This window comes from Tursiops truncatus, chromosome 13 (assembly GCF_011762595.2).
Source record: "Tursiops truncatus isolate mTurTru1 chromosome 13, mTurTru1.mat.Y, whole genome shotgun sequence".
NCBI lineage: Eukaryota > Metazoa > Chordata > Mammalia > Artiodactyla > Delphinidae > Tursiops > Tursiops truncatus.
The window spans coordinates 27,870,765-27,888,376 of NC_047046.1; the positions used below are offsets into that span (position 1 = coordinate 27,870,765).

The 17,612-nt window shown below is 42.4% G+C and overlaps 1 protein-coding gene across 1 annotated transcript; it reads right to left on the reverse strand.

The window, feature by feature from the left end:
• Nucleotides 1-202: 202 nt before the first annotated feature.
• On the reverse strand, nt 203-17,504 carry PSMG2 (proteasome assembly chaperone 2). The gene is made up of 7 exons (XM_004320377.4): nt 17,333-17,504; nt 15,709-15,880; nt 12,963-13,021; nt 4,916-5,034; nt 3,885-4,058; nt 1,335-1,455; nt 203-502 (listed from the first exon to the last, which is right to left on the reverse strand). The coding sequence occupies exons 1-7, from the start codon at nt 17,387-17,389 to the stop codon at nt 410-412; spliced, it is 795 nt and encodes a 264-aa protein (XP_004320425.1). The 5' UTR covers nt 17,390-17,504; the 3' UTR covers nt 203-409.
• Nucleotides 17,505-17,612: the final 108 nt, after the last annotated feature.

Sequence of the window (17,612 nt, forward strand, 5' to 3'; positions counted from 1 at the left end):
TCCAAGACCCTCCAGAGAAAACGCAGCCCTGCCAGCACCTTGACTTAGCCCAGTGAGACCTATTCTGGAATTCTGACTTCCAGAATTCTAAGATAATAGATTTATTTTGTCTTAAGCCACTAAGTTTCTGGTAATTTGTTACAGCAGACATAGGAAACTAATATAGAAGTCTGAGTTAAAAAAAAAATACATTCAGATAAAATTACTTAGGAAACACTTTATTGCACAAAATTTACATCTGTTGTATATGATGAAAAGCATGGCAAAAACAACCTTTTGTTAATCCATTTTTCTTCGCGATTTTTCTGTGAAAAGTAAAGATTTCCTAATACATTCTTTTTATATAGTTGTTTAACAGTTGTGTTGGTAATAAGTGTCTTGGGACATAAGGTATAAAACTGAAAACGGATCAGAAAAGTGCAGGGGGAAGACCACTGCCAAAGAGTAACCTCCAGGAACTCGGCATTTTCCATGGCAAGGCAGACGCTGAGGGGTCATCACACTGCAATTGAAGAACAAAATATGTAATCCTTCAACTTTATCACTAAATCTCTTTTTAACACGTATTATAAAACTCTCCCTTTGTTGTTGTTCCTTTTGGTTTTGACACTTCTAGCTGTGATTTATTGTAAGGAAAAAACAAAGTAATACATTTCTGTGTCTTTATATCAGCTGAAGATAAATTTCCTCAATTTCCAAGCCATAAAGATACGAACCAGAAAGGCTATAAATAGAGTCCATGGAGCAAAATCAAATTCAAAAGAAACAGTGGTTAAAAAAAAAATCAATGCTGTGTGATTTGTATCAATTTGTTCTTCAAAAAAGCATGAATTAAAAAGACAGTCACCTACCTTGTAAGTAGGCTTAGGTTACTTTTGTTATGCCTAAAGGCTAACTGATTTCCCCAGGTGTCATGCTCTTATTTCATAATAGAGAAAAGTATTTTAATTATAATGCATATTGATAGCTAAAGTACTGCTCACAAAGCTATACCTTTTGCTTAAAAGTAAAAGAAAAACCTGAATTCCAAAGAGGACTTGTTTATCCTTATAAAAAGCTGCCTGGTATAATTAATGCAACACTAAGAATGAATACAACGAAGTATTTAAGATTTTCCTTTTTTTTTTGAAAATCAGCCTTAATGAAACAACTGCAGACAACAGGTTGCTTAGCTGTCTTCTTTTGAAAAGTTCAGCTAACTTAAATTTTATATAAAGACGTCTAAATTTAACATAAACTTTCACTTACTTGGTCTACTTATATAGTATGTAAAAATGCAAGTTGATGAATACATAACCAGAGAAATCAGAGACTTAAGCTTTAGTGAAACTTACACATGGTTTGATTATCTGAAGCCATTCATTAAGATATTCAACAAGACCTAAGGCATCTGGGATATTGTCTCCTTCCGAAACGAATTTCAGCAGAATCACCATTGGGATTTCTTTAGAACAGCTACAACAATTAAAAAGAATAATTAGATATTCTTCTACTGATACAAGATGATGGTTCCAGTGTGCCTGTTTTTATAGCTGAGATAATCTGCCAGGTTTTAGGCAAGGAGATGTCACATCACAAGATCACTTATGTACCTTCTATTTGTAGGGACAAAACTAGGAGCCATGTAACACCCACCCTGGGCACATGAATGTTCCTGCCCCACACCAAGATTTGTGCTGGAAAATTAAAAGAACATCAATTTTGTGAGAAATATCTGTAAATAGCATGAATTTTAAAGCTACAGATGGTAGAGTTGCAGTATCTTGCAGATACAAACATTTAATTCAAAATGTTTAATTCAAAACAGAATTTAATTCAAAACAGAAAACAGACCAAGAAATTAGTAGTGGTAGTTTCTTCTGGGTGACAGAAGTCAATATTTAAAATATTGTTTCTTTTGACTATTCTACATTTTCAAAATGTTCTATGAGGAACATGTCTTTCATAGTATTTTGTCTAGTGTTGCTAACTTTGTGGGCAAAGTTAACAGCTGCCCAGAGGTTGTTCTCTGCCCTCACGGTTTCACCCTATACTTGTGAGCTCAGGGTTGAGGAGGGTTCAGGCAGGCCCCAGGGCTCTTCTCCCAGCAGCTGTGTCCCTCTGGTTCTCTGCCTCATACTCTCCAGCTGTGTCAGCCACCCCAACTCTGGTTTCCAGTCCCCTCGACTTAGCAAGACGGCTGCACTCTGCCTGGGTCCCCCCACCCCATGCTGCAGTCCTGCAGGAAGCTGGGGCAATAGCAGGACTCTACTGCTTTCTCCCAGGCTTCACAGCTGTGTGCTGCATGGTGTCCAATGTCTGATGAACAGCTGTTTCATTAATGTTGTCCAGTTTCCCATTGTTTATGGCAGGAGGGCAGGTCTGCTATCAGCTACTCTGACACGGTCAGAAGCAAAGCTAGGAGACTGACTTGCAAAGAAGCAAGAAGTCAGTTTGAAGGGGCAGAGTGCGGGGGGAGTGCGAAGACAGCAGAATCCCCCTCCCCCTGCGGAGAAGGGCGAGACCAGCAAGGACAAACAGGAAGCGACGTAGGACTCTGGCAAACTGGGCAGGTTGTTGCAAAGGAGACGAGGAGAAAAGGAGAGGGAAAAAAAGCAAGGAAGAATGCGACAGCTCTGGGGACACTGTGAGGGCCAGGAGGCCAGCATCTGTGCAGAGCGCACCCAGGGGGCCAGGCCAGAGGGGCCTGGAGGGCTCTGGATGGCACATTGCGGAGGATGAACCAGATTCCGCAAAAGGCAAGTAAAACTGCTGATGGATTTTTACTCAGGGAGTCTTGTGATCAGTTTTGCATTTTAGAAAGTTAATTCCAGCATTGCTGCTGAGGTGGTCAGGGCAGGTCAGAATGAGACAGTAGGCGATCGATCAAGAGACCCTGACAGCAGCTGCTATTGCCTGGACTGTGTCCCTCCAGGGTCTACAAGTGGAAGCCTCACCCACAGGCGACTGTATCTGGAGGCAGGAGGTTTAGGAGGTAATTCAGTGAAAGGTCACAGGAGGGGGCCCTAATCCGATGGGACCATGGCCTTACAAGGAGAGAAGGAGCTCTCTCTCTGCTGCGTGAGGACACAGCCAGAGGTGGCCGTCTGCAGGCCAGGAAGAGGGCCCTCCCCAGAACCCGACCAGGCCAGCACCCTGACCTCCAGCCTCCAGAGCTGTGAGCAAATACATTTCTGTTGTTTAAGCCCCGCAGTCTATGGTCTGACAGAAGTGCAGGCCACGGGTGATGTGGCCTGAATGGAGCGAGAGAATGATTCAAAGCTGGTGGTTTGCAGGGCAGGTGTGGAGAATAACCAGGTGGCCAGGGCTTCTAGGCTGTGGTAAGAAAAGAGGTGAAATAATATACTAAAGGGCATAAGCTAGACAGGGAAAGAAGTGAAAACACGAATGGAAGATAGACTACGAAAAAAAGAAAAGTTGAAGGAAATGATGGTTTTAATAAGAGCATAGATTTTCAGGTATAAAACAGGAGTTATTTAATGAGTACAGATCTTCTGTTTAGAACGATGACAAAGTTCTGAAAGTGGATGGTGGTGATGGGTACACAACAATGAATGTACTGAATGTCACTTAACTGTACACTTAAAAATGGTTAATTTAATGTTATGTACACCTCACCACCACCACCACTGCAAAGAGGACTGACTGCAGAGGTTGCACAGAATATGTATCAGGACCCCTAACATGACACACATACTAAAGCATTAAATATGGCTTTTCAGGAACCAATTCTATAACCACATTTCAATCTTTCCCCTGAATGTAACACGGTACCTATTTAATGAAGACATTTTCAGAGTTCCAGTAAGTACTCCAAACACTATCCCAGTTATCTTACTTTCATTTTCAGATAAGATGCGCAGCAAATATACAGGTAAGCTCACCCTTCGTCATAGAGTGTTTTTGTGATACCTCCTCCAGGAATACGGACACAAAACTCAGAATCGTCTATTTCAGGAATGCATGGGCTTTTTTCCATTTCTTCCCAGTTAAGGCTCTGTATTTTATTCTGAACACTTTTTTTCGTGGAAGGTGTAAGTAGGTACCTGAAGGGAGTACTGGAAACACTCATATAATTAACTAAAAACTCACAAATACGTACATTAAGACAATTAACAGTTCTTTTAGCAAAAATTATCTTGTTCTCCATATATTCTGCTGCACAAAGCAAAACACGTGTTTCAGCAGTCTATGGAAGAGCAACATGTAAAAATATTGCTCTGACTTGCTATTTACAAATTTAGGGGAGAGCGGAGAGACAGGAAAACTTAACCCAAGGCCAGGCCAGCGTGAAGATGTCCACAGCCACGCTCCCACCAGGCCCACTGTGAGAATCCCAGAAACTAAGTCTAGTCTTGAAAGGTTACTCTTGGCTAATAATTTCGTCAGAATTTTACAGGTGAAGAAATGATAATGCAATAAACTAGTTTAGATTTCTAAGTCTTGGATACTTTGTCTTCTACCTAAGAATTCAATCTGACATGCCTGGGAGCTATACTTAAAGGCAACTGTATTTCTGCAAATACAAATGGTTGAATATATGGAAATAAATAGAAACATCAATCCAGTCTTTGAAAAACGATCAACCAATAAACATCAGGTACCCTTTCTTCTTTCCCTTCATCAGCTGAGGTTTGTGGCGCTGCCAGGCACGTGATACCACACAACAGAGCACAGCCCCAGAACCATTCCCACCTTTATCCTAGGATCCCAGTGCCGCAGCCCTGGGAATGTCAAGGGCCCCCCACCTCTACTCCTCCTAGCTCATGTTCTTTACCTCCTTCTTTCTAAATTGCAGGGAGGACAGGAAAGGATATGCATGGCTTTAAAATTTTATTTTAACCTTTTAATAGAGAAATCATCCTAATAACTGTATAAATCATAGCAAAATACTTTTCCAAAGACACAGACATACCTGCGGAGCTGGAAGTCATTACGGTGATACGAGTGGCTGCTTGAAAGAACAACAACTTTGGCACAGTTGCTGCTTTTCACCCAGAAAAGCAGTTTCTCACAGAATGACTTTGATTTATACTTTGTATACCATTCAAAGAATAAAACAAAAACAGAAAAGTTAGATCCTAGAGTTACAATAAGAGTAGTCTATATAGTATTTCACCCACGTTATGTGATGATATATAGTTTATATATACTAAAATTATAATTATTTTTACATCTACTTACCATCCTTAGACTGAAGGTGAAAGATGAGGAGCAATGACTATTTTTTTATTTTTATTTTTTAACATCTTTATTGGAGTAGAATTGCTTTACAATGGTGCGTTAGTTTCTGCTTTATAACAAAGTGAATCAGTTATACATATACATATATCCCCATATCTCCTACCTCTTGCGTCTCCCTCCCACCCTCCCTATCCCACCCCTCAGGGTGGTCACAAAGCACCGAGCTGATCTCCCCGTGCTATGCGGCTGCTTCCCACTAGCTATCTACTTTCCATTTGGTAGAGTATATATGTCCACACAACTCTCTCACTTTGTCCCAGCTTACTCTTCACCCTCCCCGTATCCTCAAGTCCATTCTCAAGTAGGTCTTTGTCTTTATTCCCGTCTTGCCCCTAGGTTCTTTGTGACCACTTTTTTTTGTATTTTTAGATTCTATATATATGTGTTAGCATACGGTATTTGTTTTTCTCTTTCTGACTTACTCCACTCTGTATGACAGACTCTAGGTCCATCCACCTCACTACAAATGACTCAATTTTGTTTCTTTTTATGGCTGAGTAATATTCCATTGTATATATGTGCCACATCTTCTTCTTTATCCATTCATCTGTCGATGGACACTTACGTTGCTTCCAAGTCCTGGGTATTGAAAATAGAGCTGCATAGAACATTGTGGCACATGACTCTTTTGAATTATGGTTTTCTCAAGGTGTATATATACACACATATATATATGTATATATATAGTGGGATTGCTGGGTCATATCCTAGTTCTATTTTTAGTTTTTTTTTTTTTTTTTTGCGGTATGCGGGCCTCTCACTGTTATGGCCTCTCCCATTGCAGAGCACAGGCTCCGGAAGCGCAGGCTCAGCGGCCATGGCTCATGGGCCCAGTCGCTCTGCGGCATGTGGGATCTTCCTGGACCGGGGCACGAACCTGTGTCCCCTGCATCAGCAGACGAACTCTCAACCACTGCGCCACCAGGGAAGTCCTTTTTAGTTTTTTAAGGAACCTCCATACTGTTATCCATAGCAGCTGTATCAATTTACATTCCCACCAACAATGCAAGAGGGTTCCCTTTTCTTCACACCCTCTCCAGCACTTGTTGTTTGTAGAGTTTTTGATGATGGCTATTCTGACTGGTGTGAGGTGATACCTCATTGTAGTTTGATTTGCATTTCTCTAATGATTAGTAATGTTGAGCATCCTTTCATGTGTTTGTTGGCAATCTGTATATCTTCTTTGGAGAAATGTCTATTTCGGTCTTCTGCCCATTTTTGGATTGGATTTTTTTTTTTTTTGCTATTGAGCTGCATGAGCTGCTTGTATATTTTGGAGATTAATGCTTTGTCAGTTGCTTCCTTTGCAAATATTTTCTCCCATTCTGAGGTTTGTCTTTTCATCTTATGGTTTCCTTTGCTGTGCAAAAGCTTTTAACTTTCATTAGTCCCATTTGTTTATTTTTGTTTTTATTTCCATTTCTCCAGGAGGTGGGTCAAAAAGATCTGTTGTGATTTATTATGTCATGGAGTGTTCTGCCTATGTTTTCCTCTGCCTATGTTTTCCTCTAAGAGTTTGATAGTTTCTGGCCTTACATTTAGGTCTTTAATCCATTTTGAGTTTACTTTTGTGTATGGTGTTAGGGACTGTGCTAATTTCATTCTTTTACATGTAGCTGTCCAGTTTTCCCAGCACCACTTACTGAAGAGGCTGTTCACTGTATATTCTTGCCTCCTTTATCAAAGATAAGGTGACCATAGGTGGATGGGTTTATCTCTGGGCTCTCTATCCTGTTCTGTTGATCTATATTTCTGTTTTTGTGCCAGTACCATACTGTCTTGATTACTGTAGCTTTGTAGTATAGTCTGAAGTCAGGGAGACTGATTCCTCCAGCTCCATTTTTCCTTCTCAAGACTGCTTTGGCTATTCAGGGTCTTTTGTGTTTCCATGCAAACTGAAATTTTTTGTTCTAGTTCTGTGAAAAATGCCATTGGTAGTTTGATAGGGATTGCACTGAATCTGTAGATTGCTTTGGGTAGTAGAGTCATTTTCACAATGTTGATTCTTCCAATCCAAGAACATGGTATATCTCTCCATATGTCTGTATCATCTTTAATTTCTTTCATCAGTGTCTTATAGTTTTCTGCATACAGGTGTTTTGTCTCCTTAGGTAGGTTTATTCCTAGGTATTTTATTCTTTTTGTTGCAGTGGTAAATGGGAGTGTTTCCTTAATTTCTCTTTCAGATTATTCATCATTAGTGTATAGGAATGCAAGAGATTTCTGTGCATTAATTTTGTATCCTGCTACTTTACCAAATTCATTGATTAGCTCTAGTAGTTTTCTTGTAGCATCTTTAGGATTCTCTATGTATAGTATGTCATCTGCAAACAGTGACGGTTTTACTTCTTTTCCGATTTGGATTCCTTCTTTTTCTTTTTCTTCTCTGATTGCTGTGGCTAAAATTTCCAAAACTATGTTGAATAATAGTGGTGAGAGTGGGCAACCTTGCCTTGTTCCTGATCTTAGTGGAAATGGTTTCAGTTTTTCACCACTGAGAATGATGTTGGCTGTGGGTTTGTCATATATGGCCTTTATTATGTTGAGGTAAGTTCCCTCTATGCCTACCTTCTGGAGGGTTTTTATCATAAACGGGTGTTGAATTTTGTCGAAACCGTTTCTGCATCTAATGAGATGATTATATGGTTTTTCTCCTTCAAATTGTTAACATGGTTTATCACATTGATTGATTTGTGTATACTGAAGAATCCTTGCATTCCTGGGATGAACCCCACTTGATCATGGTGTATGATCCTTTTAATGTGCTGTTGGATTCTGTTAGCTAGTATTTTGTTCAGGACTTTTGCATCTATGTTCATCAGTGATATTGGCCTGTAGCTTTCTTTTTTTGTGGCATCTTTGTCTGGTTTTGGTATCAGGGTGATGGTGGCCTCGTAGAATGAGTTTGGGAGTGTTCCTCTTTCTGCTATATTTTCTAAGAGTTTGCGAAGGATAGGTGTTAGCTCTTCTCTAAATGTTTGATAGAATTCGCCTGTGAAGCCATCTGGCCCTGGGCTTTTGTTTGTTGGAAGATTTTTAATGACAGTTTCAATTTCAGTGCTTGTAATTGGTCTGTTTATATTTTCTATTTCTTCCTGGTTCAGTCTCGAAAGGTTGTGCTTTTCTAAGAATTTGTCCATTTCTTCCAGGTTGTCCCTTTTATTGGCATATAGGTGCTTTTAGTAATCTCTCATGAGCAACCAAACCAAAACACAAATCCACCAATGATAACAAGCGCTAAAAACTATACTAAAAAAAAAACCCCAAAACCAAAAAACGCTGTCAGAACCCTAGGACAAATGGCAAAAGCAAAGCTATACAGACAAAATCACACAAAGAAGCATACACATACACACTCACAAAAAGAGAAAAAGGAAAAAAAAAATATATATATATATAAAAATAAAAAAAGAGAGCAACCAAATCAATAAATAAATCTACCAATGATAATAAGCTCTAAATACTAAACTAAGATAAACATAAAACCAGAAACAAATTAGATGCAGAAAGCAAACTGCAAGTCTACAGTTGCTACCAGTCCACTGCTTCAATTTTGGGATGATTCCTTGTCTATTCAGGTATTCCATAGATGCAGGTACATCAAGTTGATTGTGGAGATTTAATCCACTGCTCCTGAGGCTGCTGGGAGAGATCTCCCTTTCTCTTCTTTGTTCACACAGCTCCTGGGGTTCAGCTTTGGATTTGGCCCTGCTTCTGCGTGTAGGTTGTGTGAGGGCATCTCTTCCCCACCCAAATAGGACAGGGTTAAAGAAGTGGCTGCTTAGGGGGCTCTGGCTCACTCAAGCTGGGGGGAGGGAGGGGTACATAATGTGGGGCGAGCCTGTGGTGGCAGAGGCTGGCGTGACATTGTAACAGCCTGAGGCGTGCCATGTGTTCTCCCGGGGAAGCTGTCCCTGGATCAAAGGACTCTGGCAGTGGTGGGTCGCACAGGCTCCTGGGAGGGGAGGTGTGGATAGTGACCTGGGCTTACACACAGGCTTCTTGGTGGCTGCAGCAGCAGCCTTAGCATCTCATGCCTGTCTCTGGGGACCGCACTGATAGACGCAGCTCACGCCCGTCTCTGGAGGTTGTTTAGGTGGTGCTCTGAATCCCCTCTCCTTGTGCATCCCAAAACAATGGTCTCTTGCATTTTAGGCAGGTCCAGAGTTTTCCCTGGACTCCCTCCCTGTTAGCTGTGGCACATTAACCCCCTTCAGGCTGTCTTCACGCAGCCAACCCCAGTCCTCTCCCTGGGATCTGACCTCTGACGCCCGAGCCTCAGCTCCCAGCCCCCATGCGCCCCGTCGGGTGAGCAGACAAGCCTCTCGGGCTGGTGAGTGCTGGTCGGCACCGATGCTCAGTGCGGGAATCTCTCCACTTTGCCCTCTGCACCCCTCTTGCTGCGCTCTCCTCTGTGGCTCCAAAGCTTCCCCCCAGCCACCCCCCGTCTCCGCCAGTGAAGGGGCTTCCCAGTGTGTGGAAACTTTTCCTCCTTCACAGCTCCCTCCCGGAGGTGCAGGTCCCGTCCCTATTCTTTTCTCTCTGTTTTTCCTTTTTTCTTTTGCCCTACCCAGGTACATGGGGAGTTTCTTGCCTTTTGGGAAGTCTGAGGTCTTCTGCCAGCATTCAGTAGGTGTTCTGTAGGAGTTGTTCCACATGTAGATGTAGTGATGTAGTTTTGATGTATTTGTGGGGAGGAAGGTGATCACCACGTCTTACTCCTCCACCATCTTGAAGGCACCCCACAATGACTGTTTATTTTATCTTTACAACTAGAGATAAGCTAAGTGTGAGGAATCTAGATTTCAGTTTCCCAGTTCTGTACTTCAGTGATCTATTGTTACTCAAAAACCACCATGCGGTTATCTATGAGACGTCTTGCCAGAAATTTCTGCCCTAAATCTGATCAGAAAGAAACAGGTGAATCCAGAAGGCTGAACATCTGGCCTGGGTCCCTCAGAGGAGTCAATATTGTGAATCACAGAAGGAGGAGGGCAGCTCTACACTGAACCCCAACTGAAAAGATATAACAGCCTAAGGCAACACACAAACCTTGCCTGGATCCAGAATTGAAGGATATTTGGGGAACAACTGGGGAATTTGAATATGCCGAATGCTAGTACTTAATAATTCACTAAATGCTGACTTTCTAGGTGTGTGGCAGTGTTGTGGTTGTGAGGTTGTGTGTGAAGGAGAGTCTCCTTCTTGTATGGAGTGAGCAGCATGATGTCAGCAGCCTCCTTTTGGACTGTTTGGCAGGAGGAAACTGCGTGTACTTGTGCAAAGAGAATCAGGCAGGTGTGGCAAGATGTGAACAGATGACTGATCTGGGTCATAAAATTTGGGGGGAAAACCCATTTTATGGAAACTCTTTTCAGAGACTGTTAATAAAATAATTATTCAATAAAATATAAAATGCAGGTAAGAAATGGCTACCTTTTAAAAACAGAAGGGCAGTTTGTGTCGTGGTTAAGAGAGGCCAGCTCCAGAGACAGGCTGCCGGGTCTAGAATGCTGGCTCCACCCATGAACCACACGGCTTGAGCAAGCTGCCTGAGCTTCTGTGTTTCCGATTTCTCACTTGTAAAATTAAGATAATTAGCATCTGCCTCCTAGGATTGTTGTGAGGACTGAGTAGAGCAACATGCTTGAAGTATTTAGAGTATTACTGGTGCAAAGAATCTATGCTCAAAAAATGTTTGCTACTTTGAAATCACTCTTTATTTACATCTATCAACAATTTCAGGGACTTCCCTGGTGGCGCAGTGGTTAAGAATCTGCCTGCCAATGCAGGGGACATGGGTTCAAGCCCTGGTCCGGGAAGATCCCACATGCTGTGGAGCAACTAAGCCCGTGCGCCACAACTACTGAGCCTGTGTTCTAGAGCCCGCAAGCCACAACTACTGAGCCTGTGTGCCGCAACTACCAAAGCCTGTGCGCCTAGAGCCCGCGCCCTGCAACAAGAGAAGCCACTGCAATGAGAAGCCGAGCAGCCCCCGCCCAAAGCCTGTGCACCGCAACCAAGAGTAGCCCCTGCCCGCCACAACTAGAGAAAGCCCACATGCAGCAACGAAGACCCAACACAGCCAATAAATAAATTAATTAATTAATTAATTTTTAAAAATTCGTTTAGAAGTGTCTGAATTGTCCATCTTACTTCTCGAACTTACAGATATTAGGAAGAGAACAAAAAAGCCACGTGGCACAATGTAAAACTGCTAGCAACTCTCACTGCCAAACTTTTTGTGTGATATTGTTAACTAAGGAAAGAGTAATAAATATTAAAATAACCATAGCTCCATTCATGATAGCCTCAAATTGGAAAAAAATCAAATGCTCCATCAACAGTATGGGTAAATCATGGTTTATTTACACAACAGATTCATGCACAGAGGTGAGAAGGAAGTAACTACCTCTACCTGCAACAATGTGGAAGCACCTAGCAGACAGAATGTGGAGTAAAGGAGGCCAGACGTGAAGTGCACCCGTGAGATCCTGCTCCTACAACATGGTGACTGTGGGTGTGTGTGGAGGGGCCCCCGGGAAGGGGAGACCTTTCTGCCCCCCTGAACAGGTGGTACCTCAATCCACTCTACACCAAGGCTCTGTCTAGAAGCCGAGGATACAGGAGTGAATGACACCTTGTCACTTTTCTCAAGGAACTTCCATTCTATCAGGTGGGAAGTGAGGAGTCGTGAAGAAAACTAGCTCAGGATAAGATAAGAGAAAGGATGCTGGGGGGAGGTCTTTCTGATGAGGGACAGCTAAGCAAAGACTAAAGGAAGTGAGCCATTCAGGTGTCCAGTGGAGAAGTGGTCCAGGCAGAGAAACTACTGTGAGGACTGAGACAGGATGAGCTTAATGTGTTTGAACAGCACAGGGTGGCCAGTGTGGCTGGAGCAGGGCAATCAAGAGCGGGAGCAGGGGACAGGCATGCAGGACAGCTGGACGTGGGGCCAGGGACAGAGCTGCCCCGCAGATGCTCCATGGTAACCAAATGCTCTTTATGGCAGCTGCTCGCCACGCATGGCTGTGGAGAACTTGCAATGTGGCTACTGGGACAGAGGAACTGAATTTTTAATTTTACTTACTTTTAATGAATGAGTCAAAATTTAAACAGCTACATGTGTCTAGTGGCTGCCACATCAGAGATGTAGGGCCTGTCGGGCCGTGGTGAGGGCTGTGAACTCGCTTTGAGATGGGAAGCTACTGGCGGGTTTGGAAGGCAGAAGTGACGTGCTTTGATTAAGATTTAAAGGATCACGGGTAGAGCTGTCTGCGGGGCGGGTGGTGCAGGAGCAGAATCAGGGCATGAGGGAGGGGGTGGCTGGACTGGAGTGGTGGCAGCAGAAGACGAAAGAAGTTGGATTCAGAAAATATTTTCATATATATATAATTTTTATGTAGATGCCACTGGTTTGAAATGTAACTCAAATAGAATAAACCTGTAATATTTATATGCTTAAAGTTTTTCACCAATGCTACCTGAATCAGGAATATATAAGACCCAAGCTATATGTCCCAATTCCTTTCAATATATTCATGAAACAATACTAACAACTCTGAAATTTTATGAGTATTTCTCTATAGAATCAGACCTTGCTTAACTGTATAAACATAAACAAAGAAATGATTTTTGAGTCTTAATGATAATGACTCAGTATTTTCTCATTATATTGCACTTTAATAAACTTAAGAAGGCAAAAATAACATACTAACCTTAATAAAAATGGATCTTAACTGAAGAGCCACTAGTTTCTTTGAAGGCGATGCATACACTGCAAGTCCAAGAAAATGAAACCAAATGATAGTTAAATTGAAGGAGTCATACAAGTGAAGTTATAATGATAAAAAGCTGAACTAGGAGAACTTCTGTATCTAAATGTTTTCGATAGTTAAAATATAGAACATATGCACTGTATCATTTAGTTAAAACAAAACACTTTAATACCTCAGAATTCACCTGTGGGCTTTATTCTACAGAATACATTCAGTGCTGAAAAGTTAACTGTAAGAAAATTATCAAAAATTATTTCTCTTCTTTGACTGTAAATCCAGAGAAGTATTCCCCTGGAAATTTCTAGCATTATGACAAATGACATCATTCTTAAGATCGTTTTTGGTTTCTGATATTCTTTCCTCTTTTCTCTAGAGAACGGCAACAGTCATTGGGATTAGAACAAGGAAGAATAAAATGCAGCGAATGTTAGCTGGGCAATAAAATACCTGCAATAGGTACATGTGTTCTTTAGGAGTTTTTGAAAGACCTGAAATAACATGCAAAAATTTTTGTGAGTCGACGTGTGTGAATTTTTTCTGCAAAAAGGATCCACAATTTTCATCAGATTCTACAAGGGGCCTACTTTACTGACGCTTAAGAAGTCCTGCCCAACTTCACCTCCAAGAATGAGATGCTCCAAAATGACCCAAGGACAAAATACAGAGTGCCTGAGGACACGTGATTAGGCCACTGTGCCAAGGGGTAAGCTTTCAGTTACTGTAAAAAGATTACAAATAACCCTAGACTTGGGCACAGCCTTTGGTGGATCACGTCTCTCCTATTATACAGGTCTTTTCGGGGTTGTCTCATTGGACTGGTGCATGTGGGGTGGCCACGGCTGTACTCCATCAGCGAGTCTGCTGACCACCAGGTATGTGTGGGGCAAAGGAGGCTAGAGCAGGTCTAGGAATTAGGGAAAAGGGCAGGCTGAGCTTTAAAATATAAGATGTACCACTTTCTACAACAGCAACACTTGTGTTCTCCACCAGTGTATCACGAAGGTCTTTTTTTTGTTGTTAAGACCCTGTTTTCCAGATCCTTTTTCTTGTCAGGTGATGTAACATCGCCTTTCACATATTCTGGCTAAAAATATTTACTTTTAAATAATCAAGCCTTTATTCCTAACTCCAGTTTCAGAAAATACAGAAACTAGAGGAACGTGGCAAATGACACCACAGGAAGCAATCAGACAAACGTAGAAGGTGGGACATTCTATAGGACAATGTGTCCAGTTTTTTCCTTCAATAAATCAGTTTTGCAAAGAAGGAAAAGAGATTATGCAGGGTAAGAGATTTCAAAGGCACGATAATCAGAAGTACTATGGCCTGGTCTGGACAAACTAACTTTAAAGGACAGTTTTGGGTAAACTGGGCCTCTCTGGATAGGGTATAGGAAGATATTGCTAATTTTGTTAAATGCAATGGTGTTTTAGCTATGTAAGAAAATGTACTATAAGAGGTGCATACTTACATATTTGGGGGTGGAATGTTGTGATGTCTATAATTTATTTCAAAAAGACACCTCATCTTAAAAAATAAAAAAGTGGATTAAAGAACTGTCTCCAATGGACCTGCTGCCAGTTTGTGTCAGAGGAAAAAGCCAGTGGGTCTTCTGCTGGAGCGAAGGTGCATTAGCAGGTGACGGGGAGGCAGGTCTCTGGGTCAGGCTGCCTCGATTAATCATGGGACCATGATTCCCTGTGCACTGGTTCCCTGATCTATAAAACCACCCATGGAGTAGTTGTGAGCATTAAGTGAATTAACACATGTAAATGCACAGTGTTCAGCTCAGAGGAGATACTCAACAAATGACAGTTGTTATCATTAGTCTAAATATAAAAATTCTAGTTCTACCATTTATAGTCCTTTGTCCTTCAAGGCAATACTTGAAATTATCTAGTGTTAATAAAACCATCTTTCTAAAGTGTTTTTCATTATTGCAAGCTAATGACATGGTTAGTAAGACTGACAAAACCCAAAATGCTTCCTCACTTGTTTCTCGGTCCACCTACGGTCTTTCATGCTCCTGTCACCTTTGGCTTCTAAACCGAAGACTGAGAGGCCAAGGCAGCAGCTGCCCATCACGCGAAGTAACTGGAGGCCCCTTTGTTTTCCTCTCCTCCCGAGGGGCAGTCTCATCATGAACACAGTGGTTGGGGGCTGTAAACTGTGTGCCCCAACTAACCCAGCTTGACAGTCCAACAAGGAACTGTGGAGACGTACGGCGTGGGAAGAGCCCACACCTACTGCAGTGTTAGGAAACTCGGCCTCTCTGAGCCTCGTCAGTGTTACGACGGATTCTACAACGTGACAGGATGGCAGAGGACTGTGTGAGGTAGCGTATATTAAACATACGGGACTGAGCCCAGTGGAATTCTCTCTCCCTGATATTAGTGATGCTTACCCATGCCAGTAAGGAGAGAAAATAAAACTGAGGATAAAAGGGGAAAAACCCCACGTTAAACAAATAGGTATCTCAAATTCCATCCAAGGATACAAATACAACCACATCTCTCAAGGGAGCTGCCATTTAGGAAAGGCTAAGGACTAAACCAGGGTGTATGCAGGAGAGGAGAACACAGTGTCCTGAACTCTGCACAGAGCCGGTGCCAGGTGCTGCAGGACATACTGGGAGGGTCTGGTTCTGATTTAAAACAACTCTACCTTGTAGGAGAATATAACACACCTTCAGCATTTATACTGAGTTCTGTTGAATTTTCTTCTGCAGTTGCATATGGATTGTTTCCAACCATCGGCACAAGACAATCAGTATAGAAGTAACCAATCTTATACATATTCAGTGTAGAAATAATCAGATCTATTGCAAGCTGGCCAACATTTCCAACAGATACTGCTGGCTGAAACAGTAAAATAATATATTCATTAAGTCAACCAAATTAGCAGCACTTTAAAAAGTTTAGTCAGAAGACAACAATCACAGCACTGGTACTGCACGCTTACGCTCAGGTGAATCACAGCTGGATTCTGACCCCTTCATTAGCTCCACCTTTCAGACTACTGATTGAACACTTACTAAATACCCCAATGGAATGAATCTTCCATTTCTTCAACCTAACATGGCTTCCCTCTTCACCACTCCACTGTCAAGGGTACCCCTAGTATCTTTTGGACATTACTTTCTCTATGACATTTTTCTTTTTCTTTTTTTTTTTGCCAGGTATCTCCTGCAAAAACACTTCTTGTTTTTTGTGATTAATAAATATTTTTCAGGGAGATACTTTGAAATGAAGTCTAATTTCCTTTCTCAGTACACTATCACATGCTAATTTAAGCATTTATTGACATTTTATTTCTTTTTTGGCCACGCAGCATGCGAGATCTTAGTTCCTGGACCAGGGATCAAACCCGTGCCCCCTGCAGTGGAAGGGTGAAGTCCTAACCACTGGACCACCAGGGAAGTCCCCATTAATATTTCTTGTGTGCACTATTATGATGAAAATTATCAAAAAGTAACTTTTCTATTACCATCATCCTTTTTAAAAACTGAAATATAATTGACATATAACATTATATTAATTTCAGTTGTACAACATTGTGATTCGACATCTGTACATACTGCAATATGATCACCTCAACAGGTCTAGTTAGTAACCAATGCCACACAGTCAGAAAAACCTTTTTTTCTTGTGATGAGAACTTTTTAAGATCTACTCATGTTAACAACTTTCAAATGTACAATACAGTATTAACTATAGTCATCATGCTTTGAGTTACATCCCGGGACTTATTTTTGACTAGAGATTTGTACTTTTGACCCCCTTCTCCCATTTTATCCACCCCTGCTGGCAAGCACCAATCCATTCTCTGTATCTATAAGTTTTTGTTTGTTTTTTTAATTCCAAATATGAAGCTTTTCTTAAGAGGTCCTTGTGTCCCTCCCCCTCCCAATAAATCCTAGGGCCTTTCTGTACCTTTTTCAACGTTCTAACCTTATTTATATACATGTGTTTCCAACTAAACTGCAAAATCCTTGAGGAATCTAGTCTTTTTTGTCACATTTTGACACCACAGAACGCTCACTGAGTGAGCCAAAGTCTTTAGCAACCCGTCTGTAGTTTCCTGGCTAATGACAACGATTCGCTAGCTTGAACCTGACTCCCGAACTAACTGAGAAAAGGTTTTCCAGGATGAAATGTAAAGCGAGTGGCCCGCACGACACTAGCCAAGCACAGGTCACTCCCCAGCACGTTCCGCTCTCAGCCACCAGGACTCGGGGCCGTAGACCCGCGCGCGTTCGGGGACCGCCGCTCGGACCCCCACTCCGCCCCCTCCCTCGGGGCCGGACTCACCATCAGGAGCGTGCACCCCGCGAGGTCGGGGACAGAGTCCCCGCAGGGGACAAACATGGTCTAGACGGCTGCTACAGCGGGAAAAGCCTGCGGCCGGAAATGCGGACAGGCGGTGCGCGGGGTCCTACGAGACCTTCGGCGCGGGGTTCTTCGAGGCCTACGGCACGGGGTCCTGAGGTGCCCGTGCCACCGCCTGCCGAGGCGGCGTGCGACAGGGCCTGCGTGGAGGCGCGGTGGCAGGGGCGGCGCCGCAGGGAGCCGGCGGGCACCGCGCGGAGGC

Excerpts from the sequence above, each read along its gene's own strand:
- PSMG2 (XM_004320377.4), bottom strand. The coding sequence starts at position 17,389 with ATGTTTGTCCCCTGCGGGGACTCTGTCCCCGACCTCGCGGGGTGCACG. Across the intron at positions 5,035-12,962 it reads TAAGATCCATTTTTATTAAG|TATAAATCAAAGTCATTCTG; the intron begins GTTAGTATGTTA and ends TGGTATACAAAG. Across the intron at positions 503-1,334 it reads TTCAGATAATCAAACCATGT|TGTGATGACCCCTCAGCGTC; the intron begins GTAAGTTTCACT and ends CTTCAATTGCAG.